Source organism: Microcaecilia unicolor, chromosome 12 (assembly GCF_901765095.1).
Source record: "Microcaecilia unicolor chromosome 12, aMicUni1.1, whole genome shotgun sequence".
Lineage (NCBI taxonomy): Eukaryota > Metazoa > Chordata > Amphibia > Gymnophiona > Siphonopidae > Microcaecilia > Microcaecilia unicolor.
This window is the reverse complement of record NC_044042.1, coordinates 94622017-94649619: the sequence shown is the minus strand read 5'-3', so window position 1 is coordinate 94649619 and position 27603 is coordinate 94622017. Positions and strand designations below refer to the sequence as shown.

Sequence of the window (27603 nt, the reverse complement as noted above, 5' to 3'; positions counted from 1 at the left end):
TGCAGGACAGCACTGTCTGCTGCTTACTTTCCTTTTTTTTTTTTTTTCACACACACAGCAAACAGCCCAGTTGCTATATACTGACAAGGGCTAAGGCTCTCAAGGTTCCTGTAGCACAGGAGCCGAGGCACCAGGCTGCCTTTACACAAGGTACAGCAGGGGCAAAACCCGGACACGGGTGCAAACCCCTAGGGGAACAGGGAGCCCCACCGGACCCGCTTCCCCGAAGCACAAATTCTAAGTACAGGGTATAAAAATCAGAATCTCTAATCCTACCAGACCAGACTGACTGCTCAGGCTGCACGTTGTACCCTCTGCTGGAGACTGAGATTTACTGGCTGCTTGGGGGTTGGCTGCTGGCTTATACTTGGTTCAGTTTTTGTGTTCTCAGTCTCCCTCTGCTGGTAGGCGTGCATAACCCAAGCGTCTTGACCGGTCTGGAGGGTCGCTGAGGAAATAAACATTACGTGCCTCACAATTTCTGGAGGGAAGATGTCAGAGCACACCAGCGCTGCTGGAACTCAGAATTAAACCTCAGTGTGTCACAAAGCACAGAATAGGGCAAAGTGGCACAAGAAATAGCAGTTTTTGGGGTTTTTTTCCAATGTGACTAAGAAGAAGGATTGAATCTTTCTCTAATGTTTGTAATTTAATCGATATGTCTATCAATAGATATTAATAGGGGGGTGGAAGGTGGGCAGGGAGGTTGAAAATATTGTAAATTACTGAACGACTCAAAGTTTGTTGCTTTGGCTGCTGTTATGTTGGCTTGTTTAATAAAAATTATTTAACATAATTTAACTAAGAAGGGTGTCAGATAAATACTCTGTGAAAAATAACCAGAAGGGAAGCACCACAATGTGAAATCCCACCACCAAAAAGCTTAGTGCTATAGACAGGGCTTAAACAGTAGAAACAGTAAACACAGATAGCATACTTGATATTAGAAGAGGGCAGCTGGAGTATCAGCAGTTCAGGTGGCACTGAGGGAAGAGAAAAGGGACGGCTCCATCAAGTACTGCCCTCTAGCTCCAACAACTCCTCATACTCAACCAAGGGTAAGCCTCATTATATCAGACAAGAGGCACCTCAACTCCAAGGGCCCTCCCAGGCTCATGGAAAGGGGCTTGGAGACTTCCAAGCATTTCTACATAAAGCTGTTCATTCCTTCTCCTTATATCCATCAGGAAAAATGGTGAACTCAACAAAACTAGTCAACTAGTTTAGGAGCTGATAGAGCTATTTTAATCACCACCCTCTGGCATCTGTCTGTCAACCAGTTCCTAATCCAGTTCAGCACTTTGAATCCTAGCTTTGGGTCTTTATGGCAGATAATCACATTCTGACAGTTCCTTGCTGAAATACACACTGGAAGTTTCTCCTGTATTTCTTGAAGGGCAGGAGCTATATGCTACATGATCACTTAAGTTTCATGCCTATCTAGACTGTTTCTTTCAGTGTGTGCTGAGACAGAAAATACCAAGAGTGTTCTATGGCTGCATGATACCCTTTAGAGGCAGATCACAATGAACTACTTTCTTTCTCTGTTGATGGACATAACCCACAAGTTCTGGACTGAACTGAGGGACGCCAATGGCATTCCTCCTTACCTGTGCACATAGCCCATCTGGTGAATATAGCTGAGGGCTTTAAGTGTTCCCTGTAGGATGTATGCAATTGCCAGCTCACTCATTCCATCCATGAAGTGGGTACCAATCAGATCTCTAGCTGAGCCTTGTTAAAAAAAAAAAAAAGTAAAATTAAAAGTTGGTAGTAGAGGAAGTGTAGAAATATACACACACACACACACACACATATATACACAGAGAGAGAGAGAGACCCATCTTGCGTACACCTTAACTTCAACAGGTAGCATTACTACTACAGTTTTTGACATTCTGGATATTATAACCTTCAACACGAAAATACTATGGGCTCCTGCCTGGTTAAGCCACGCTCGGCATCCCACCTGCTGATATTCAGCAACATTTAACTGAAAATGAGCTCTGACTGCTGTGTCCAGTTAGTTTTGAGGCACAGTGGGCAGTTCAGTGTTGGTGCCTACACCTTAGCTATGAGAGACAGCGAACAAGAATACACTATCCAGCGAGTTCCTTGCAAGACATATCCATTTTAAATATACACATACAGTGTTCTACCATAAGACAGGGCACATTCATGCAGGCTCATTTCATATATTCTCCTTGTGTCTCAGAAACTGTGGTTGCTATATAAATTTGAAGTGTCTAATTTAAACAGTTAAAAATTATACATATATTCAATGGTGTTAACCTTTTAGGTAGCAACACCAAATAACAAATGGTATAACAATGCAGGAAGCTGCATCTGCTTCACAGCATTAAGGATCAAGAAAACCAAGACTAGGAAATACACACGATAATCCAATGATGGCAATTCCCAATGTGTAATCACAACAAAGAACAATAGAGAATGAACAAAAATATATAGTGACGTGAATAGTTCCTTTCAGTTATTCAAGCTGTGGTGAACCATTCACGGTCAGCACAACGCAATGAACAAGGCCCAAGGACTTGTTATATGCCTGACCAGATACATTCCAGAGAAAACCAAGTGATAATAGTGTAAATGTGCAATCATAAATCAAAAAATGCATCCACTACTGTCCGTAATTCGATAAGGTGTCCCCAAGATAGAAAGAGTTCATAAAATTCAAGTTTGGCATCAAAAGTTCACAACGCAACTGCTCAGAAAATTTTTTCTACTTATGTGTAGTAAGTATCAACTGCTGGCGCTACAGAGCTCTGTTTCGGAAAATCCTTTGTCAAGAACCCGGGCATCCAAGAAACTGGAGAGAAGTTGCACTACAGCAGCTGTTAATTTTCCAATATCGCGATCATGATGGGGAACCAGAGCATTATGGGACATTATAGAACACCCATCAAGATGCCACTTAGAAGGGGACAGATTTGTGACCACGCCTCTGGAGCCTGCCCAGAAGCACTGGGATTAAATATGGAGCTGCTAACATGCAAAAGAAAATACAGGAGCTGCTGCCTCCACTCACCATAACCCATGAAGGGTGCGACTACCCACAGCTCGTTGTCAGCTATGAAGGTGGCTTTATACGGCACAATGTTAGGATGATTGAAAAGCTTTGAGACGTGGAGTTCACTCTGAAAGCACAAGGATACAAAAGCGTTTCACAAAACTGTGCCAAAGGTTACTCAGATGGAGGGCAAAACCTCACAAATCTTAGCACAAGGCAGAAAAACCAGGAAAAGAATATGCTCTTAACTTCTCTTCTCTGTATCTCCTATTTCGGTAATACAAATAACCGTTCTTCCCCTGCCCACCCACTCCTAGCATTAGTCCTCATTAACAATTCACACCAAGGATATGTTCCTCTCGCACCAAGGATATGTCTCCAGGAGCTACTGCCAAGGTGGGAAGGGTTAAAACAGCTGTTGTAGTGGGTGATTCGATTATTAGGCATTTAGATAGCTGGGTGGCTGGTGGATGTGAGGATCGCCTGGTGACTTGCCTGCCTGATGCGAAGGTGGCGGGCCTCATGTGTCACTTACATAGGATTTTAGATAGTGTTGGGGAGGAGCCACGTGTCTTGGTACATGTGGGTACCAATGACATAGGAAAATGTGGGAGAGAGGTGCTGGAAGCCAAATTTAGGCTCTAAGGTAGAAAGCTCAAATCCAGAACCTCTAGGGTAGCATTTTCTCAAGTGCTACCTGTTCCATGCGCAGGGCCCAAGAGACAGGCAGAGCTCCAGAGTCTCAATGCATGGATGAGACGATGGTGCAGGGATGAGTTTTAGATTTGTTAGGAACTGGGCAACATTCTGGGGAATGGGGAGCCTATTCCAAAAGGATGGGTTCCACCTTAACCAGGATGGAACCAGACTGCTGGCATCGGCATTTAAAAAGGAGACAGAGCAGCTTTTAAATTAGAGACTGGGGGAAGGCTGACGGTCGCTCAAAAGTGCATGGTTTGGAATAAGGTATCACCAAAATAGGGAAGATAGGGTATCCTGATAGTGAGGTTACAAAAGAGACCGTAGTAGATCAGGCGTCCTTAAATAAAAATAAAAATCAGACAAAAGATTGCAAATTAATACTGTCAAGTACTGAGCATGATGTAAATAGGAACGACAAACATAGTTTGAAATGTCTATGTGCGAATGCCAGAAGCCTAAGAAATAAGATGGGAGAGTTAGAATATATTACACTAAATGAAAAATTAGATATAATAGGCATCTCTGAGACCTGGTGGGATAACCAGTGGGACACTGTCATAATGGGGTACAAATTATATCATAGTGATAAGGTGGATCGAATTGGTTGAGGGGTAGCATTGTATGTTAAGGAGGGCCTTGAATCAAATAGATTGAAAATTCTGCAGGAAACAAAATACTTCTTGGAATCACTGTGGATTGAAATTCCATGTGTAAAGGGGAAAAGGATAGTGATAGGAGCTTACTACCTTCCACCTGGCCTGGATGAACAGACAGATATAGAAATGTTATCGGAAATTAGGGAGGCTAACAAACTGGGCAACACGATAATAATGGGTGATTTCAATTACTCCGATATTGACTGGGTAAATCTAACATCGGGGCATGCTAGGCAGGTAAAATTCCTTGATGAAATCAAAGACTGCTTTATGGAGCAGCTGGTACAGGAGCCAACGAGAGAAGGAAAAATTCTAGACCTAGTCCTTAATGGAGCGCATGATCTGGTGCAGGAGGTAATGGTGATGGGGCCGCTTGATAACAGTGATCATAATATGATCAGATTTGATATTAGCTTTGGAATAAGTATAATCAGGAAATCTAATATGTTAGCGTTTAACTTTCAAAAAGGAGACTATGAAAAAATGAGAACAATGGTGAAAACAAACTTAGAGGAGCAGCTGCGAGGGTCAAAAATTTACATCAGGAATAGATCTGGGTGTCGTCGTCGATGATACGCTGAAACCTTCTGCTCAGTGTGCTGCTGCGGCTAGGAAAGCGAATAGAATGTTGGGTGTTATTAGGAAGGGTATGGAGTCCAGGTGTGCGGATGTTATAATGCCGTTGTATCGCTCCATGGTGCGACCGCACCTGGAGTATTGTGTTCAGTACTGGTCTCCGTATCTCAAAAAAGATATAGTAGAATTGGAAAAGGTACAGCGAAGGGCGACGAAAATGATAGTGGGGATGGGACGACTTTCCTATGAAGAGAGGCTGAGAAGGCTAGGGCTTTTTAGCTTGGAGAAGAGACGGCTGAGGGGAGATATGATAGAAGTGTATAAAATAATGAGTGGAATGGATCGGGTGGATGTGAAGCGACTGTTCACGCTATCCAAAAATACTAGGACTAGAGGGCATGAGTTGAAGCTACAGTGTGGTAAATTTAAAACGAATCGGAGAAAATTTTTCTTCACCCAACGTGTAATTAGACTCTGGAATTCGTTGCCGGAGAACGTGGTATGGGCGGTTAGCTTGACGGAGTTTAAAAAGGGGTTAGATAGATTCCTAAAGGACAAGTCCATAGACCGCTATTAAATGGACTTGGAAAAATTCCGCATTTTTAGGTATAACTTGTCTGGAATGTTTTTACGTTTGGGGAGCGTGCCAGGTGCCCTTGACCTGGATTGGCCACTGTCGGTGACAGGATGCTGGGCTAGATGGACCTTTGGTCTTTCCCAGTATGGCACTACTTATGTACTTATTCAAAAATACCATCCTGGAATCCCAGGCCAAATATATTCCGTGTATTAAAAAAGGAGGGAGGAAGACCAAATGACAGCCGGAATGGTTAAAAAGTGAGATGAAGGAAGCCATTAGAGCTAAAGGAAAATCCTTCAGAAAATGGAAGAAGGAACCATCTGAAATGAATAAAACAGTATAAGGAATGTTAAGTCAAATGCAAAGCACTGATAAGGAAGGCAAAGAGGGACTTTGAAAAAAAGATTGCGTTGTAGGCAAAATACACATAGTAAATATTTTTTAGGTATATTAAAAGCAAGAAGCCGGCAAAAGAATCGGTTGGACCACTAGATGACTGAGGGGTAAAAGGGGCAATCAAGGAAGACAAAGCAATAGCGGAGAAATTAAATGAATTCTTTGCTTCAGTCTTCACCGAGAAAGATTTGGGAGAGATACCAGTGCCAGAAATGGTATGTGAAGCTGACGAGTCAGCTAAACTGAATGAATTCTCTATAAACCTAGAGGATGTAATGGGGTAATTTGACAAATTAAAGAGTAGCAGATCTCCTGGACTGGATGGTATTCATCCCAGAGTACTGATAGAATTGAAAAATGAACTGGTATGTTAGCAATATGTAATTTATCTTTAAAATTGAGCATGGAACTGGAAGATTGGAGGGTAGACCATGTAACGCCGATATTTTAAAAAGTTTCCAGAGGGGATCCAGGAAATTATAGACCGGTGAGCCTGATGTCGGTGCCGGGCAAAATTACAGAGCATATTCAAAAGAATGGATTAGTCAGACAAAGTAAACATGGATTTAGTGAAGGGAAATCTTGTCTCACCAATCTATTATATTTCTTTGAAGAGGTGAACAAATACGTGGATAAAAGGCGAGCCAGTTGATATTGTGTATCTGGATTTTCAAAAGGCGTTTGATAAAGTACCTCATGAAAGACTCCCAAAGAAATTGGAGTGTCATGGGATAGGAGGTAGTGTCCTATTGTGGATTAAAAACTGGTTAAAGGACAGAAAACAGAGAGTAGGGTTAAGTGATCAGTTTTCTCAATGGAGAAGGGTAGACTGTGGGGGTTCCTCAGAGGTCTGTGCTGGGACTGCTGCTTTTTAACATACTTATAAATGATCTAGAGATGGGAGTAACTAGTGAGGTAATTAAATTTGCTGATGACAAAGTTATGCAAAGTTGTTAAATTGCAAGAGGATTGTGAAAAATTACAAAAGGACCTTATGAGACTGGGCGTCTAAATGGCAGATGATATTTAATGTCAGCAAGTGCAAAGTGATGCATGTGGGAAAGAGGAACCCAAACTACAGCTACATAATGCAAGGTTCCCTGTTAGGAGTCACCGACCAAGAAAGGGATCTCGGCGTCGTTGTTGATGATACGTTGAAATCCTCTGCTCAGTGTGCTGTGGCGGCTAAGAAAGCAAATAGAATGTTATGTATTATTAGGCAAGGAATGGAAAATAAAAACAAGGATGTTATAATGCTTTTGTCTCTCTCCATGGTGCGACTGCACCTTGAATACGGTGTGCAATTGTGGTCACAGCACCTGAAAAAAAGATATAGTAAAATTAGAAAAGGTAGAGAGAAGGGCGACAAAAATGACAAAGGGGACGACTTCCCTATAAGGAAAGGCTGAAATGGTTAGGGCTCTTCAGCATGGAGAAAAGACGGCTGAGGGGAGATATGATAGAGGTCTATAAAATAATGAGTGGACTGGAAAGGGTAGACGTGAATCGTTTGTTTACTCTTTCCAAAAATGCTAGGATTAGGGGACATGCGATGAAGCTACAAAGTAGTACATTTAATACGAATCGGAGAAAATGTTTCTTCACTCAATGTGTAATTAAACTCTGGAATTCATTGCCAGAGAATGTGGTAAAGCTTAGTGGGGTTTAAAAAAGGTCTGGACGGCTTCCTAAAGGAAAAGTCCATAGACCACTGTTAAATTGACTTGGGGAAAATCCACTGCTATTTCTGGGATAAGCAGCATAAAATATATTGAACTTTTCGGGATCTTGCCAGGTATTTGTGACCTGGATTGTCCACTGTTGGAAACAAGATGCTGGGCTTAATGGACCTTTGGTCTGTCCCAGTGTGACAACTTATTTTTAAAAACACAGATTCTCCATACCCTATGTTTGAAGCCAGACCTGGTTAGTATTTTTTGAGCAATACATTTTTGATCTCCTGGAAGCATTACCATCATTTTCAGCTTCTGAAACCCTTAAGACGCCACAGGAGATTAACAGCTCCTCCCTAGGAAGCTGTTATCATAGCTCCTCCCTAGGAAGCTGTTATCATAGGTCTTTTGTCTCTGAGGAGGCTGCAAATTATGTTTCTGAAACAGTTAGCTGTAAAGCATTAGCAAACTGCTACCATATCATCAAAAACCAAGGTGTTACCTGCAGCAACATCACCATCTCATTGGTGCATGCCTCCAGGTTAATTCTCCTGACTGTGACAAACTGGCCCGATGGCTTGTACCTGGCCAGATTTACAGTCATTAACTCCTCAAAGCCAGTACCTAAGGAGTAAAAAAATAAACCTGTTAGCAGCTAGGAAGCAAGAACATGCTATCAAAAAGCCTACCCAGGCCAGCCCTGCTTTAAGCTCAGCTGCTCAAGGTGGGTGGAAGTGTAGGCAAAGCCTGCTTACTCCCAATTAACATTCACGTAAAACTGCAAACTGAGGACCTGTTTTATTAACACTAAGGCATAAGGTGAAATCAGGCCTTACCTGCTAATTTTCTTTCCTCTAGATCCTCCAGACCGTTCAAGACGCTTGGGTTATGCACTCCTACCAGCAGAGGGAGACTGAGAACACTAAAACGTCTTATACAAGTAGCCTGTGCAGACCTTCTACTAACCAGTAAAACAGTAACGAAGCAGAAGAACAAAACACCTCCACCTAATCAAAACCACTGAATCCACACTCAGATCTCCTCCCCTTATGACGGGGGAGTTCAACTGCAGATGGGCACAAACGGTACCACAAACTGCCCTTAGTAAAACTCCAGGACCCAAATCACAGGAGCTACTAGAAATATCAGCAACTGAAGTCTAAAGAAAACGTCATACTGAACTGTCCGATACACTGGGTGGGCTCTTGAATGGTCTGGAGGATCTAGAGGAAAGAAAATTAGCAGGTAAGGCCTAATTTCACCTTCCTCAGCAATCCTCCAGACCGTTCAAGACGTTTGGGACGTACCAAAGCAGTAAACACATCTAAGGGTGGGACCTGCGAAGCCCAAAGGACAGGACTGCAGCTCCAAAACTGGCATCCTCCCTTACCTGTACATCCACTCTGTAATGTTTGACAAAAGAATGCAGGGAGGACCACACCACTGCTCTACAAATGTCCACCGGTGGAACAAAACTACTCTCTGCCCAAGAAGCCGCCATCTCCCTAGTGGAATGTGTCTTGAGCCCCACCGACACCGTACGGCCATGCAATATATAAGCCGAAGAGATGGCATCCTTCAACCATCGAGCTACAGATGCCTTAGAAGCAGCCGCTCCCTTCTTGGGCCCCCCATGAAGGACAAATAACCTGTCCGAAGACCTGAATTCCTCCGACCTGTGCAAGTAAACCTTCAACACTCTGGGCACATCCAATTTCGCCAAACGACGCTGAGAAGCATCCCCCGTCCGGTCCCCCAAGACTGGCAACGAAATCACCTGATTGACATGAAAGGAGGATATCACCTTAGGCAAAAACGAAGGGACTGGACGCAGTGAAACCTTTTTCTTAGAAAACCACAGAAACTGAGGCCTACATGAAAGAGACTGAAGTTCCAAAATCCTGCGAGCCGACGATATAGCTACCAAAAAGACCACCTTCATAGTAAGGTCTTTTATCGAACAAGACTCCAAAGGCTCAAAAGGAGAACCCGCCAAAGAGTCAAGAACGATATTAAGATCCCACTGAGGAACTATCGGCCACTGAGGAGGACGAAGCAAATTCACCCCCTCAAAAAAATGGACCACATCCGGGGAAGATGAAACCGACCTGCCCTGCACCTTACCCCAAAAACACACCAAAGCAGCCAGCTGCACCTTCAAAGATGACAATAAAAGGCCCTTCTCAAAACCATCCTGCAAGAAATCTAAAATGTACGACACAGAAGCTGTCGAAGGGACACACGCCCAGTCCCCACACCAATCTTCAAATATGCACCACACACGCACATAGGCCAAAGACGTCGAACGTTTGCGAGACTGCAGCATCGTCTGAATCACCTGAGGAGAAAACCCTTTCCTTCTCAACCGTTCCCTCTCAAGGGCCACATCGTAAGAGAGAACCGAGCCGGATCCGGCATGACAATTGGACCCTGACACAACAGCACCAAGTCCCCCAGCCGCAGGCGCATCAGATCACGGCCGACGCGGCCAATTTGGAGCCACCAACACTGGACCCGCATGACATTCCACCCTCTGTAGGACTCGACCTATCCAAGGCCACCAGGGAAACACGTACAGCAACACCCGTTGAGGCCATGGAAGGACCAACGCATCGATCCCTTCCGCTCGCGGATCCCAACGCCGACTGAAATACCGAGGAACCTGAGCATTCTGTGCCAACATCATGAGATCCACTACTGGCATTCCCCACTTTAGAACTATTTGGTCGAACACCGACCGGTGCAGAGACCATTCTCCGGGGTCCAACATGTGTCTGCTTAGAAAATTGGCGTTCACGTTGTCCACCCCGGCCACATGCGCCACCGAAATCTGCACTAGATGCCTTTCCGCCCAACTCATGAGCAGAGCCGTCTCGATTGCCAACCGCAGACTCTTTGTACTGCCCTGTCGGTTGACATATGCTACCGCTGTCGCGTTGTCGGACATGACTCTTACCGCCTTTCTGACCACACTTGAGCGAAATGCCAACAGAGCTAGCCGAATCGCCCTTGTCTCCAACCGGCTGATAGACCATTGAGCTTCCTCCGTCGACCACCGCCCCTGCGCGGACCGACCGAGACACTGAGCTCCCCAGCCCTGCAGACTGGCATCCGTTGCCAGAATCACCCACTGAGGAAGTTCTAACGGCATGCCCTTTTTCAGATGGGCCAAGCACAGCCACCACTGGAGACTGCGCCGAGGAGCCGCCCTCAATGGCAACCGCAACTCCAAACTGTGTACCCGGGGAGACCACCGGGACAACAGAGCCGACTGAAGCTGACGCATATGCGCCCTGGCCCATGGTACTACCTCTATCGTCACTGCCATGAGGCCCAGAACCCGAAGGTACATTCGAACCGTCGGACTCTGAACGGACATTAACAGCCGGACCTGCTGCTGAAGAGAGGCGATTCGAGAATCCAGCAGAAAAACACGACCCACTGCCGTGTTGAACCGCACTCCCAAGTACTCCAGACTCTGCGATGGGATCAACTGACTTTGGACTACATTCACTACCCATCCGAGCGATTCCAGAAACGTGACCACCTGAGCCGTCGCCACAACACTGTGCGCCCGAGACTTGCCCGGATCAACCAGTTGTCCAGATACGGATGCACCAGAATTCCCTGCCTCCGCAAAGCAGCTGCTACCACCACCATTATCTTGGAGAAGGTGCGTGGAGCCATTGCCAGACCAAAAAGCAGAGCACAGAACTGAAAGTGCCTCCCTAAAACAGCAAAACGAAGGAAACGCTGATGGGCCTCTCGAATCGGCACATGCAGATACGCTTCCGTGAGATCCAGTGACGTGAGAAATTCTCCCTGACGAACAGCCACTATGACCGAGCGCAGAGTCTCCATGTGGAAGGATGGCACCTTGAGCGCCCCATCGACCCTCTTGAGATCTAAAATGGGTCGAACTTGGTCCTCCTTCTTCGGCACCACAAAGTAAATGGAATAACAACCCATTCCCTGCTCGTGCCGAGGAACGGGTACCACAGCTCCCAACTGGATTAAGCGACTCAGAGTCTCTTGAATAGCCTTTAACTTGACTCGAGAGTGACAAGGAGAGGGAAGAAATAGATCCGGCAGCGGGTGCTCGAACTCAAGCGCATAACCGTCGCGAACAACCTCCAGCACCCACTGATCTGAAGTAATTTGGGTCCACCCCTGATAAAACAGACGAAGTTGCGCCCCGACCTTTACCAGAGGCTGGACCCGCACACCTTCATAAGGAGAACTTATTACCATTTCCAGCACCTCCGGAGGAGTCCCGACCTCCTCTACTACCCCCTCGAAAGGACTGCATCCGCTGGAAAAAACGGCTTTTAGAAGGAGATACAAATCTGCCCGGCCTGTATCGCCTCACATCCTTAAACCGACCTCTAGCCGAACCCCCTCGACCAGTCGACTTAGGCCGTAACTCCGGCAACCGTGAGACCTTGGTATCTCCAAGACCACTCATCAGTTTATCCAAGTCCTCTCGAAACAACATAGAACCTTTGAAAATTAGAGAACACAACTTTGCTTTAGAGGCCGCATCTGCCACCCAGCCCCTAAGCCAAAGAGCCCTGCGAGCCGTCACCGCCAGAGTCAATTCTTAGCTGAAGCCCTTAGCAAATCATAAAGGGTGTCCGCCAAAAACGAAGACCCCATCTCCAATTTGGCCAGCTCCTGAACCAAATCATTCCTATCTAACGCAGACTCATCCAAGAGCTTCTCCGCCCAACGGAAACAAGCTCTGGCTACCAAGCCCCCATACACAGAGGCTTGCAAGGCCAAAGCCGACAAATCAAAGCTGAGCTTCAGAAAGGACTCTAGCTTCCTATCCTGAGGATCCCGTAAGGCTGTACCGCCATCCACTGGATGGCTGTAGCCTTAGTAACCGCCGTAACCACCGCATCCACAGTAGGTGGTTTCAGCAGGGCCAAATCTTCCAGAGGCAAGGGATACAGCCACGCCATAGCCCTAGACACCTTACAAGCAGCCTCCGGCACAGACCATTCCTGAAAAACCATGTCTCTAATGTCTGAATTCATGAGAAAGAAACGGGAGGCTCTCCGGATCCCCTTAACCAAGGGATCTACCTGGGGTCCCTCCGCAGAGGGAGTGGCCGCCGGAGCAAACTTCAAAGTAGAGATCACCTGATCAATGAGCTCTAACAACTCCTCCTTATGAAAAATGCGAACCACTTAAGAATCTTCAACAGGCCTTAGCCCATCCTGATCCTCAGACTCATCTAAGAGATCCTCCTCTCCTGGGTCACTCCAAACCTCCGACCCAGGCAGAGAAAGTATCTCCATAGGCTCCGAAATATCCACCCGCTGGCGCTTAACTCCCACTGAGCTAGCAGCCTCCAGGGGACAAACAGCCTGAGAGGGACCAGCTCTCCAGGCATTATACAGAGACCAAACAAACTCAGGAGGGAAACCGACCCCCCCGACGCTGCTGAAGCCCCAACAACACTTCCCGCAGCCTCTGCGACGGACCCCCCCCCCTCACTCCTGCGGCGGCAGGTCCATCGCATGATCCGTGGCTAAACTAGGCATGCTTCCCGCCACACACGGGTCCCCTGGTGCCGGTATGGAATGTGCGGCCCTTCCCGCCAAAAACGGCTCTGTCGAGGCCGACCCGGGACGCGTAGCCAAAATGGCCGCATTTCCCACCAAAACCGGCCCCGCTGTTGCCAGCCCGGAATGTGCAGACAAATCGCTGCCCAACACCTCCACCGACTCAGGGGAAAGCACGGGGGGCAAGAGCACTGACAACGTAGGCTCCCCACAAAATTTACATTGGCCACCTTTCACTTCAATGCCGCGCTTTGCGCAAAACAGACACCTCGCCGGCTTAGGCATAATGGCCACGAACACAATAAAAACAAACATTTGAAGGGGGGCAGACTCAGGAAAGATATCAGGAAGTATTTTTTCACAGAGAGGGTGGTGGATGCTTGGAATGTCCTCCCGCGGGAGGTGGTGGAGATGAAAACGGTAACGGAATTCAAACATGCGTGGGATATGCATAAAGGAATCCTGTGCAGAAGGAATGGATCCTCAGAAGCTTAGCCGAAATTGGGTGGCGGAGCAGGTGGGGGGAAGAGGGGTTGGTGGTTGGGAGGTGAGGATAGGGAGGGCAGACTTATACGATCTGTGCCAGAGCCGGTGATGGGAGGCGGGACTGGTGGTTGGGAGGCGAGAAATACTGCTGGGCAGACTTGTACGGTCTATGCCCTGAATAAGGCAGGTACAAATCAAGGTAAGGTATACACATATGAGTTTGTCTTGTTGGGCAGACTGGATGGACCGTGCAGGTCTTTTTCTGCCGTCATCTACTATGTTTTTTTTTACTATGCTCTGACAGACTAATAGGCAAAACCGCTTAAGGTAAGAACGCCCTTGAAGACGTTTTATCTCTGAACTGCCACAAGAACGGCCAAAATAGCCGCCTTTTAAAAACATTTTTATTTTATTTTTTTTTTAAACCTTGTTGCTGATGCCTAAACGCCTCAAGGGTACAGAACAAGGTCTGTAGCCGAGGTCAAGCAGTCCTCCAGAGGAAGAGCACAGGGAGAGGGACCCGGCCACCCGGGTGTGACACCCCACAGGGAGTAAGAAGCCCCTTAGGACTTACACCTGTAACAGAGATCCAAGTGTGGGTTCTCTAACATTTACAACCCAACCTAGAAACCCCAAACGGGCCTACCAGACTGAGTACACTGCACAGGCTGCACACTTCTACACTCTGCCGAGACTGAGAAAATACTGGTTAGTAGAAGGTCTGCACAGGCTACTTGTATAAGAAGTTTTAGTGTTCTCAGTCTCCCTCAGCTGGTAGGAGTGCATAACCCAAGCGTCTTGAACGGTCTTGGAGGATTGCTGAGGAAGAAGGTTAAGTTATGTACTTAGAAGTCTAACCACTTTGTCAAATTTTTATAATTAACATGGCAAAAGTTAACCTGCAGTAACTCAGTAGTAACTGTTGGGGGCACTTTCAGAAAGTGGGGAACACAGCCGTGTTAGATATATGTTAAGTGTGTGGCTGCCAGCAAGGAGTATGGCTAATACCACTTCTGGAGGTATGAACTATTCCAGGTCATCTGCTGTATTCTGAAATAAACAAACAAAGTACCAGATTCTCCCTATCTCCTCATATGAATTTCAGCACTAGGCATTTATGGTAGCATATAATATGCAACGCAATGAGCTAACAGACCTCAAAACGCACATTAAAACCCCCACTAAAACTCTAATGAAGTTTAATAGATAGGCCCCATTGACAAAAGAGCTTGGGTTCAATCATATTAATAATGTACATTACTAAATCTACCCCTGAGAGTAAAAACTGTCTTGAATCCTATCATCACAAGAGAAGTAGCAAAGGCTACCAGCCTGTAGGAGTAAAAAGCAAGTTACTTAGGGGTCCTTTTACTAAGCTGCAGTAAAAGTGGCTTTGCATGTTAAGGTTATTTTTACTGCAGTAGTACAATGGCTGATTTTCCAATTTTTGTATTAAATGGCCATGTGCTAATGTTGCCATTTAAAAAAAAAAAATAGCTCATGTGTACTTACATCTATTTTATATGAGGTGAAGGGTTCATGCGCTAATCCTGCACTAATTAAGCAGCACAGGAATTCCCACTCTCTGCCCCCAAACATGCCCCCTCCAACAAAAATTTTAAAATGTTTTTTTTTAGCACATAGCACATGCCGATTTGGAACATACCTTAGGACACCTGAGCAAGTTCTGACCTGAGGAAAGCATGAGCTAGTGCTTACCACAGCTTAGTAAAAAGGCCCCTTAAGTAAAATCTGAAGCCATCAATGTTTTCATGAAGAACCCTGTAGAATGCTCCTCTACTGAAGCATAAGGCATAGTAAACTGCTGATTAACTTGAGTGCCTCCTTTCCTTTATTAGTAAATCTCAGCAGGAAGACTGATTTTGAAACCAACCCAATTTTCCCCACATCTCAGTCTTCTACTGATGAGTAGAAACAAAACCCCCAGACATTGCATATTTGGACATCTTAAAGCTTCTTCCCTCCCTTACTATGCCCTTTCATTTCACATCAGGGTTTCACCCAGGTGGTTTAACAGGAGACAAAAGCATGCTTGGCCCATTATCTGGCCTGAAGCCAGTAGGTGGAGCTTGTTGCCCTATTAATTGCATTGTTTTGAGTGTGCCAACATGGTGGCAACTACATTGGAGACAATTAAAACCTCTGTGGGTGGCAAGGATTCAGCTTTGTGACATCACGCCGTCTCCTATCCATCAAACCTCCTTGGTTTCACCAATTTCCTGACTTTTCCTCTCATACCCACCCCAACCTGCTGTAGTGCCCTTCTATGGCCAACAGGAGAGAATGCAGCTCCTATTACCACAGCATTAGTACTCACCCCAATCAAATGCTGCATGGCTATGTTTATCCAACTAATACTCCTGACAGAATTCTGCACAAAAAAATGTCCAAATTCTGCAACATTGTCATAATTTAACCAATATTACAGCCCCCTCCCCCTGTACTGATACATCCATACTTTTCACAGCCCCTTCCAAACAATCCACAGCATCCATATTTTTTTCTAGCCCCCTCACTGCACCCACCTTTTCAGTTCCCTCCCTCCCTCCCACACATAACATCCACCTTTTTTTTAAGCCCCCTCCCTCCACACCCACACATAGCATCCACTTTTTTTTTTTTAACAGCCCCCTCCCTCCACTCACATACATAAATACATGTAGCATCCACAATCTTGGTTTTTTTTTTTTACAGTTCCCTCCCTGCCTGCACCCACATGCCAACAATATTTTATTCAAGGTAGGAGCAAGAGGAGTACCTCTTTGGGGCAGGAAAGAACTCTACTCTCTCCTGCCTGCTGCTCTTTCCAAACGGCCACCAAGACTTCCTGCGGCAGTTTCATGAGATTACCGTTTGAAGTCTCAGTGGCCATTTTGAAAAAGTGGCAGCATGAGCCAGAGAGCGGTAGAGCAGCAGCAGGAATGAAAGAGTGGGGCTCTTTCCTGCCCACAAAGAGGCCACTAGACCAACTGTGTATACTCAGGAAGGCCCGGGAGGGCGGCAAGGAAGCCAGCCAGCCTCAGAATGGAGATTCTGTGCAAAAATGTGGAATTCTACGCAAATTCTGCACTCTGAAGTCACGCAGAATTCCAGCAAGAGTAACTTAATTACCAACCGGCTACTATACAACTGGAGGAACCTAAGAGCAACTGGTCTGGGCAGAGGACGGAAAGGCACCACATGCTGAAGGACAGCTTAGTACTTTCCCCAGAGACATTACCTATAACAGTAAGCAATTCATAGCCGCTTCTGTCTGGTATCAAGTTGCTCATGGCTTCCCGTCTGGAGGATGAGGTTAATGATTCCAAGCTTTCTTCATTGGGCTGGGTAAAGAAGGAATGTAAAAAAAAAAAAAATCAATTAAAAAAAGCCAAATAATCTGTCATAGCCAGGTCAGCAGTTCCATCACATGCTTTTCAGAGCCATCACCAAACTGCAATGCAATACAAGCCCTCTAGAATGATATGAGAAAAACAAAACTATGTATGCCTCTGCCTCTTATGCAGTCAGATAAGTTCCAGCCCAAGTACTGTACAGGCACCCTCACAATATATTTCACTGATTTTAAGTTCCTCCACCATACTAGCATAAGCCACAGAATAGACCAATAAATTTCATTAAAGATTACCTACACATAAAAGGGCCCTTGAAGCATATTTTGGGTAATATCTACCTTTGCCTTATGGTTTAATAAAGGAAAAGAAAATGAAAAGATCAATTTTCTATAAAATGGATTTTCCTGTTCTGCCATGGCTGTTACCCTAACATGAGAGAATATCAAAACCGCCTTATATAAAACCTGAAATAATATTCATTTACTACGTTTTAACAAAATTAGGGCTGCATTTCTGAAGAAGGCAGTGAAAATGGCTGTTTATAGTTATTCTGCATTCGGTTTACATTCTGTAATTTGTCAGTTTATATTTTGTATTTCTTATCTTTCCATTACTTTTTATTCTTTAATTTAGGACTGCATTTTGATTAAATAATTGTGCAATTAAAAGTACGTTATTATTTTCCCTGCTGCAGCTTCTTGTGGCTATGGGCAATGCAGCAGCAGGAGAGGGGGAAAAGAAACCCCTGCAACTCTTTAATCGCACAATTGATCGTGATTAAAATTTTAATTGAAATGCTGCCCTAAATCAAATACCTATGTATCATTTTAAACAGAAATAAAGTCCTACCATGAGAAGGTTTCCTTTAATTCACCCACATGTAAGAAAGGCCAAGCTACAATATGGAAGACTAACGAAGGTTTCTGTGATACTAGAGCTGAGCAGTTTCTACTGGACAACATCTGCTGATCTAGAAAATCTCTCCCTAGAATAGGGGTGTTTCTTATATACAAATAGTTACCATGCATTGTGGAAATCCTGAAAATCAGACTGGACTGCAGCCCTTAAAGACTGTTCTGTCTCTCGACAGCCTTACATTAGTTTATAGTGTGGTCCTAAAATGAGTTTAATGCCTTTACTGTTATTCTCACTTATAAGGATTTTTACTGCTAAAGTCCTCACCCAATGCATTATGTGTAATGCGGTCACACCTGCTTGTTTGTATAAAGTCTGTTACTAGTAGTCTATTCTCCTGATGGAGTAGCCTAATGGTTAGTGCAGCGGGCTTTGATCCTGGCAACCTGGGTTCAATTTCCACTGCAGCTCCTTGTGACCTTGGGCAAGTCACTTAACTCTCCATTGCCCCAGGTACAAAGACTTAGATTGTGAGCCCTCTAGGAAAGTACCTGCATATAATGTGTACAATACTGCGTAACTGCGTACAACTAGTAGTGCTATATAAATGATAACTAGTAGTAGTACAGTTACACCTCCCCCTTCTTCTCAGCCAAACTTGGCTCCTTTGTTACTTACTGTTATTTCCTGGTCCTTCCTACTAGCTCTGTCCTGAGAGGTCAGCTGGGTATAACCTTTCTCTCCAATTGAGGGCTGCCGTCTGGGACCACCCCCTACTACCTGATGGCAGGTTCTGTCCCTATTGGCCCTTCACCTTCTCCTCCCTAGGCTTGTGTGAGCCCTTTCTTGACCTTCCCCCTTCTCCGCAAGACATTCTCCATCTTGCTTCAAACAGCATATGTCCTGCTACCCCCCACCCTTGTAACAAACTCGTTTTTTTTTTGTTTTTTTTTTACCTCGTTCATTCTTTCTAGATACTGCACAATCAGCACCCCATCTCTGAACTGCTTTCATCTACTTAACCACTGTCTCACCTCTGCAATAAAGTTTCTCTCTTCAGATCTCCACCTCCAACCACTGATATAACTCTCAGAATTATGGAGTCTCTTGCCTTGGGGAAATACTTCTGAAGATCTGCTAAACTGTGAGTAGACTGGCTATGTTTATTCAATAATGTACATTTCAGAAAATACAGAGGCTTCAGGTGTGTGCTGATGTGCCGAGGTTATACTCCTGGGATATTAAAGCTTTCAAGATATTACGCTTTAAAAGGCCTAGACAGAGTTTGAGACCTCTGCTCTAGAAGAACCTCTATAAAGGCAAGGAACATTGGAAAATAAGTTTCAAATTCTATTTGAATAGGAACAGTAATCAACATTACTGTTCTACTGGAATGCAGGTGAGTGAGACACAAGCAAAAAAGTTTTGATGGTACAATAAAGTTTTTAGATTTACATTTAATAACTCACCACTCCAATACTGAGTTAAATGCAAATTACATTTCAGTACTGAAGGCCCTCATTTACTAACTTGCATTAACTATGTCATCAAAATGAATGCAAGTTAAAAACAGTTAGCAAAGGGGGGTCCCATAGAAAAATAACATAGTTTGTGTTATTTAGTGTGTGCTGTGTCTGATCAGGTCCATCAAGTCCAGCAGCACCTCTCCGATGGAGGCCAATCCTAGTCAGTAGAAAGTATCTAAAATTACGGCAAAAGCACCAAGAGCCTTCAGAAACAGGACACAGTTCTTTATTGGTAAAGTCAATTTTCCAATGTGGACCCGACACGTTCCTTATTATCCTGATGCACTGAGTTACTACTCTCTAACTGAACAGATTATCACCCTATTATGTAGGGAAGAAGTTTGGTCTTTGAACATACTTGACTCCTGATGCCGGTGCTGTACGCTGAAACATGGACCGTTTCGGGTCCACAATGGAAAATTAACTTTACCAATAAAGAACTGTGTCCCGTTTCTGAGGGCTCTTGGTGCTTTTAGCTGTAATTTTGGACTCTTGTTTTGTACTTTGGTCCCTCTCTGTATTGCTAACCAGTAGAAAGTATCTGGCAGGATCCCACAGAGTAGGATCCTTGCTGTTCATGACTAGGGATAAACGGTAGCTTTCTGAAGTCTACTTGGCTACTAATTTTCTATAGACTTTTCCTCCAGAAGTTATCTAAACCCCTTTTAAACCCAGCTATGCAAAACAACTTGACCACATTCTCCAGCAACAAATTACACATCTTAATTATATGTTAACTATATTTTATTGAAAAGATACAAAGACAATCCTTAAGCTAACAACCATACCTGTGTTCCAACAATCCCCTCACTACTCTCCTCAATTGAAGAAACAATTATAACATTAAGAACTGATCTATAAATTGACTGTGTCACTGTTAACTCTCAGAATGCTGAAATAATAATTTTTAAAAAGTTGTAAGCAAAACGCATGATTTGTCTCTTAAGGGCCCTGTTTATTAAGATGCACTAGTGTTTTTAGTGCACGCTAAACACTAGAGACACCCACATATTCCTATATTCTTAGCGCAGCTTAGTAAATGGGGTCCTAAGTTCTTAAAAAAATCATATCGTATCCCTGCAACCGGAAACTGTATAGCTGTATGAAATCAACAAAATAATGAGAACTCTGAAAGCAGTAATGTATCTAAATTGGATAAAAATTCTACAATACCTAGCAAGAAACCAAGATGGTAATTATGACTAACGTCATAAGAAAAGAAAAACACAGTGACATTGGGTTCCAATACCTCCTAATGGGATAGCAATCCGATATCTGCCAGGTAATGTTGCTCAACCATATCCTAAACATCATGACTAAAAATAAATAAATGATTAAAAAAAAGAAACAAGACAAAGTCTAACCAAAATTAAGATCCCTTGCTCCAAAACCATTAAACAGAATGAAGTACTCAACTTCAGGCTATAGGTGAAAAAGATTGTATTTGAAAGGTATTAATCTGCAAACAAACCTTTTCCGGAGATGGGAAGGCGGTAGAATGAGAGGGCATGAAATGAGATTGAAGGGGGGCAGACTCAAGAAGAATGTCAGGAAGTATTTTTTCACGGAGAGGGTGGTGGATGCTTGGAATGCCCTCCCGCGGGAGGTGGTGGAGATGAAAACGGTAACGGAATTCAAACATGCGTGGGATAAACATAAAGGAATCCTGTGCAGAAGAAAGGGATCCTCAGGAGCTTAGCCTAGAATGGGTGGCAGAGCTGGTGGTTGGGAGGCGGGGCTAGTGTGGGCAGACATATACGGTCTGTGCTGGGGCTGGTGGTTGGGAGGGGGGACTAGTGCTGGGCAGACTTATACGGTCTGTGCCAGAGCCGGTGGTGGGTGGCAGGAATAGTGCTGGGCAGACTTATACGGTCTGTGCCAGAGCTGGTGGTTGGGAGGCGGGGTTGGTGGTTGGGAGGCGGGGATAGGGCTGGCCAGACTTATACGGTCTGTGCACTGAAGAGGACGGTACAAATAAAAAAAGTAGCACATATGAATTTATCTTCTTGGGCAGACTGGATGGACCGTGCAGGTCTTTTTCTGCCGTCATCTACTATGTTACTATGTATATAGACCTCCCATGTTCTTAATTACATTTTACAGTAGAAAAAAATATTGCAAATACTATCACCTGCTCCAAAATTTTATGGTAGGGCAGCATTAACCCCTTTTTTTTACTTTCACATCTTAGTCTTGTGAAAGTGCAAACCATTCTAGAGGCTGTTTCAGTGCCTTCCTACCCTCTGGAGAGGCTTCTAGGTTTTTGTTTGTACCAACCGTATAAACTGGAAACTGTTGCTGCTACAAGCATCTGCCACTCAGCAGCGGCCAGCTTTCCATGCAAGGGGGGATTCCTCCTAAATGAAAACTCTTAGGGAGTCTTTTACTTAGGCGTGCTGGCGTTTTTAGCGTGCGCTAAAAACACCAGCGCGGCTAAGTAAAAGACTCCCTAAGTAAGCAGGGTTCTGAGTACTGAGATAACCAATGAAAGCAGAAGCTGCAAAGTAGCTAACAGGTTTGCTTGCATGACGGAGCTGGTATGAAATGAATATGGTGGTAGGGCAGACAAGCAAGTGCAGAGGAGTTTTACTTGCAGCACCTGCATGCAGATGAGATGAGACATCTTCCTTCTGTTCATGCTCTCATGCTTTAATAAACAGCTCAAGCTGCGTGACCCAGAGAGCTAGACACATAGTAGCAACAACATACACAGGGCTGCAGACTCAAAAAGAAAAATGCTCCTTCAAAAGCACGAGCATAACAATGGGTCAGTAGTCACACACTATCATTTGGAGAATATCAGATGGTAATTTGATGTCTGAAGTGTCTTTCACCCAAACAGAATTTCACCCCATGCTATATGACTTCATGCTTGAGACCTACATGCAGCCATTTCTGGGGTGGATGAACAGGCAGCACATTCCTGTTCCTGGACTGCATTGAAAGCTTACAAAGAGGGGGAAAAAAAAAGATAAATTGATCATTACCCAGTCATAGGTGTGTAAGATAATGCACAGAGATAGCAACTTACCTAAGATCTGCTGCAGAGCAGGGATTGGAACTGACACAAAGAAAAACAGTAATTTTCAAAATCACACAGAACTATGTTAAAAACAAGAAGAGGGAAACAGGCCCACCCACAGAATGAGTGACAGTGAGGATTAGTCCTGCCCAAAGTCCGAGACAGTGACAGAATATGGGATGCTGGACTCCTCTTCACATGATTACAACCCTGGCCTTCAGCACCAAAGTTATCCTGGTTCTGAGACTGGATCATGCAAATCTCTTGCACATTCACTGCAAATATTCTAAACACTACTACTACTTATTTCTATAGCGCTACTAGACGTAAGCAGTGCTGTACACTTGAACATGATGAGACGGTACCTGCTTGATAGAGCTTACAATCTAATCAGGACAGACAAACAGGACAAATAAGGGTTAAGGGAATTACTAAGGTGAGAATGATAAAATAGACATTGGTACTGAACAAGTGAACAAGGGTTAGGAATTAAAAGCAGCATCAAAAAGGTGGGCTTTTAGCTTAGATTTGAAGACGGCCAGAGATGGAGCATGACGTACCGACTCAGGAAGTCTATTCCAGGCATATGGTGCAGCAAGATAAAAGGAACGGAGTCTGGAGTTAGCGGTGGAGGAGAAGGGTGCAGATAAGAGAGATTTATCCAGTGAATGGAGTTCCCAGGAAGGAATGTATGGAGAAAAAAGTGGAAGGTACTGAGGAGCTGCAGAGTGAAAGCACTTGTAAATCAATAAGAGGAGTTTGAACTGTATGCTGAAACGGATAGGGAGACAATGAAGTAACTTGAGGAGAGGGATAATATGAGCTAAGAAGGACTTTGAAAAAAAATTAGCGTTAGAAGCAAAAACACATAGCAAAACGTTTTTTTAGGTATATTAAAAGCAGGAAGCCGGCTAAAGAATCGGTAGGGCCGCTGGACGACTGTGGTGTTAAAGGGGCGATCAGGGAAGACACCTGGCAAGATCCCAGAAAAGCTCAATACATTTTAAGATGCTTATCTCAGAAATAAGCAGTGGATTTTCCCAAGTCAATTTAATAATAGTCTATGGCGGCGACAGCCAAAAAAGCAAACAGGATGCTAGGAATTATAGGAAAAGGATGGCAAGTAAGAATGAAAATAGTATAAGGCCTCTATTGCTCCATGGTGTGACTTCATCTTGAGTATTGCATTCAGTTTTGGTTGCCATATCTCAAAAAAGATACAGCAGAATTAAAAAAGGTTCAAAGAAGATGAACTCCTCTCATATGAGGAAAGGCTAAAGAGATTAGGGTTCTTCAGCTAGGAAAAGAGACGAATGAGGGGAGACATGATTGAGGTCAACAAAATCCTGAGTGGTGTAGAACAAGTAGAAGTGAATCAATTTGTTATTCTCTCAAAAAGTACAAAGACTAGGGGACACTCAATGAAGTTGCAAGGAAATACTTTCAAACAAATAGGAGGAAATATTTTTTTTTTCATACAATGAATACTTAAGCTCTGAACTCTTTGCTGGAAGATGTATGGCTATTCTTATGTTCTTAAGACCTGAACATGTATACCCTGGAGAAAAGGAGAGACAGGGGTGATACGATACAGACATTCAAATATTTGAAAGGAATTAATCTACAAACAAACCTTTTCCAGAGACGGGAAGGTGGCAGAACTAGAGGACATGAAGTTAGATTGCAGCCTGTAAAGATGGCACTTGCTTTTCACTGAGAGTCACCCCTGAGGTTGCTCTGGAGTAAAGAAATGCAGTGTTGGCCAATTAAAATTTTTTTTTTAACAAAACAAAACCAAAAAAACCTACACCCACCTCTTAAAAAGCCGATGCATTACAAATCACCTATAGGTCCTGGTGCTGTATTTTTCTACACACCATAGATAGTAATTCCCTCATGGGACATCCCAGTTTACAGGTGATTTACTACCTGTAAAGATCTGACCAGTTTGCCTTCCCTACTACAGCAAAATAGGAAGAGAATGATTACTTGGGGGGGGGGGGGGGGGGGGGGGAGCTTGTGATGAGCAAATTGTATATAAAAAGGACCTCTTGTTTTCTCTTACAAAATGTGTACAATGCTCCACAAAGAGTTGGATTTTAAATCTCTAGGAGCTGCACTATCCTAAACATAAAAGGATTGCTCTGTAAGCACAATATTTTACACCAGGTTGGTCCGAGTGTTCATTTCATCTGATCCAATGGCATCAGCCACAAGAAACATTCTGTGTTTAAGAATCTTTTTTCCATTGTGCAGTAGACATCTTTGAAAAAGATTAGTGAGATGAACAGAACTGGGAGCCACAAGGCTGTATACATTTTTTTTTAATGAGTACTTTTTACAGTCTCTAACTACTAGAGGGACATCCATTTGTTTCATCTCAAACTGACTGGTTGAACTTTACAAGTTACCTCAATGTATTCTTAAGTAGCAAAATGGGGGGGGTGGGGGAGGGAAATCACTTACCTCCAAATAGTTCCAAATTTCAAACCCAACTTGTCGGACACACAATACTGTAAACAAAAAAGGACAATGGAAACTGGTTACAATAACCTTCTGCAGACAAACCACTGCATATCTAATAAAATGAATGACGATGTCCTGAATAAACAAAAAGTTTTTACACTGCAGAGCAGGGGAGGCTATTTACTTATATGTAAGGCGGTCTTAATCGGCAAGAAGCCTATTCTCAGTTACAGACTTGCCCTCGTACTGGGGTTGGCGGAGAAACAAAAATCTTGTTTTCTAGACACAAAAAGCAATTTCTATTAGTCTGGGATCCTTCAATAAATTCTCTCTCTCCTTGAGCCCAAAGTTTAGTGCTTAATTTCATTATAACTTAATAGACATGGAAGGGTTGATGGGAGGGTGGTTGTGTCCCACTTAAAGGGTTTTGAAAGTAGGGGGGGGGGGGCATACAAAATAGATCCAACCTTAATTGAGTGAGAAGCTATAAGAAACACTGTAGTTTGGTTGAGACATTTGTCCTTTCAGCTTTATACTCTGTTAGATCATACATTAATCATGCAACTACCAATCTGTTCATATATTTACTTGTGTTAGATGCTGTTACACCTCTCTATTTTAATAAAAAAGGGGGTGAGGATATAAACTGTTCCAATACATTTTTAGACACTTCTATATTAGAAATTATACTTTTAGACGCTGTTCAAGACAGCTACTGTATTTTTAACTTGTGCATTAGTTTCAATAAACAAATTTGCCCATAACGTGCATTAACCTATGGAAAAACAAAGAAAGAGATGGGGAGGGAAGTGGGTAGGAGGTGAAGAACATAAGAAACATTGTATTTTAAATAACTTTATTGATATGTATGAGATGAAATTGTTTCCCATTATTCTGTTGATTTATATTTGCTATCCTCAAATTTAACAAAAGAGATTTAAATAGAAAAAGATTGACGATGTGCAACATCAGCACTGCACAAACTAAAGAGCTGGGCTGTCATTGTGAAGCAATGCGACTAGCATGACATTTCCGTTATATCGTTAACACTAGAATTTATTAATAGATAACTTTAAAACAATACAAGAACGTTAAGACCTTTGAAGTTAGAATGATTGAATATTTTGACACCCAACAGACAAGACTTAATAAGGATCTGGGTTTTCTAGCCCATATAAACCATAAAGTTGAATTTCTCTGTTTATTTCTCTGTTTATCACCCTCCTCTCACCTATCCACATCCATCCTGTTAGAATATCAATGAAATGCTTTGATGTCCTCATGCATACCCCCACCCTCCTACTCTGTCAGACTGTCAAAGTAATGCTTTGATGTTTCTCTTATATATATTATCTGCTACCACATTTGCTTATTTCCGATCTGACAAAGAAGGGCAACCTTCGAAAGCTAATCAAGAAATGTATTAAGTTATGTCCAATAAAAAAGGTATCATCTTATTTTCTTTTCCATGTTTTATTTTGTTTGATTTCTATTGATAACCTTTAAGAGTGTACAGCGCTGCATAACCCTAGTAGCGCTCTAGAAATGTTAAGTAGTAGTAGAGTGGACTAACACGGCTACCACACCGCTCTACTTAATAGATAGCACAATTCCCCGATTACAGGAGCTTAGAGGCTGAGTATTCCTGCTATGGGTATTCCTCAGGAGTATGAACACAGCAAAAGAGGCTGAAAAGTGACCTTAGTGGAAGAGACAATGACACCCCAAGACAAATAAGCTAAAGATAAATCTCAAGAAATATGAGCACGTACACACATGTATTAAATATTAATGATCATAGATTAAATGTTTCCATAATAACTGCAACATTAAGCCTAACTTTCTAAAGGCCACGGCGCTGTCCTACCGTCAAACTTATACCTAAAACAACCATCAACCCCTCAACTTTCCTTCTCCGGTGCCCAATCCCCTCTCTCAACCCAACCTCTCTCCCTCCCTCAAAAGCATCCCATTCCCGCCTTGCTGGAAACAGGAAGTTACGTCAGAGGAGGGCAGACGCCGGCCGGACGCTGTCTGGAAAATTGAAAAGTTGCGTTAGAGAGGAGGCGAGGGCGTGACGACGATGTTAAAGGAAAGCTACGGGGGTTGGCGATCTCAAAGACAAGTTGGAAATAGAGACCTGCACGAGGTTTGAGGGAATGTATGTAGTTCCTGCGGGGTTCACCTGCCAGTGTACGACCCTGTCAGTGATCAACTACCTACCCAGGGTCCTCCAAGACGTCCAACCAAGTACCGCCTCCTCTTGCCTTCAATAATTCAGCGCAGCCGCACTTGCTTTCTATCCGAGCTTGACGTCAGAAAGCTGAAGCTGTCGCCCTTGAGGAGCCGCCATATTGGTGTATCCAAAAGAGTCTTATCAGCTGCTGCCTGCACCCTTCCTTGTTGGTGGTAGCATTTTTATTTAATCCAGTTTATAGAAACATGCCGGCTTGTGCATGTTACGGATGTACACAGAGGAACCGTCACAACAGAATAACCTTTCATTGGCTACAGTAGTAATTAGTTCTAAATCGTAATCAGTATGTCACCGAGGGGCTGGTTATTATAGTAGAGACCAAGGAGGTTTGACAATCGGAGACAGCAGCATTATCTTATCTGGCTGAAGCCAATAGGCGGAGCTTGCCGCCATACTGAAGGACGCAAAACAGTCCAGACGCTATTGAAAACAATAGCAAGCTTGTGCGGTTTCT

The 27603-nt window shown here is 43.8% G+C and overlaps 1 protein-coding gene across 4 annotated transcripts in view; it reads right to left on the bottom strand.

Moving 5' to 3' along the window:
- Nucleotides 1-27237, bottom strand: part of STRADA (STE20 related adaptor alpha) — a 120893-nt gene extending 93656 nt beyond the window's left edge. The window contains exons 1-6 of one of the 4 annotated variants that reach the window (XM_030220806.1): nt 27033-27237; nt 24893-24939; nt 16909-17011; nt 8114-8235; nt 3047-3155; nt 1611-1734 (exon numbers count right to left, since the gene is read on the bottom strand). In XM_030220806.1, coding sequence (XP_030076666.1) covers nt 1611-1734; nt 3047-3155; nt 8114-8235; nt 16909-16960 — 407 coding nt within the window. In that variant the 5' untranslated portion in view covers nt 16961-17011; nt 24893-24939; nt 27033-27237. Of the gene's footprint in view, nt 1-1610; nt 1735-3046; nt 3156-8113; nt 8236-16908; nt 17012-22287; nt 22310-24892; nt 24940-27032 lie in introns of those variants that run through there. The other 3 variants (XM_030220810.1, XM_030220807.1, XM_030220809.1) reach the window with 3 other exon arrangements.
- Nucleotides 27238-27603: the final 366 nt, after the last annotated feature.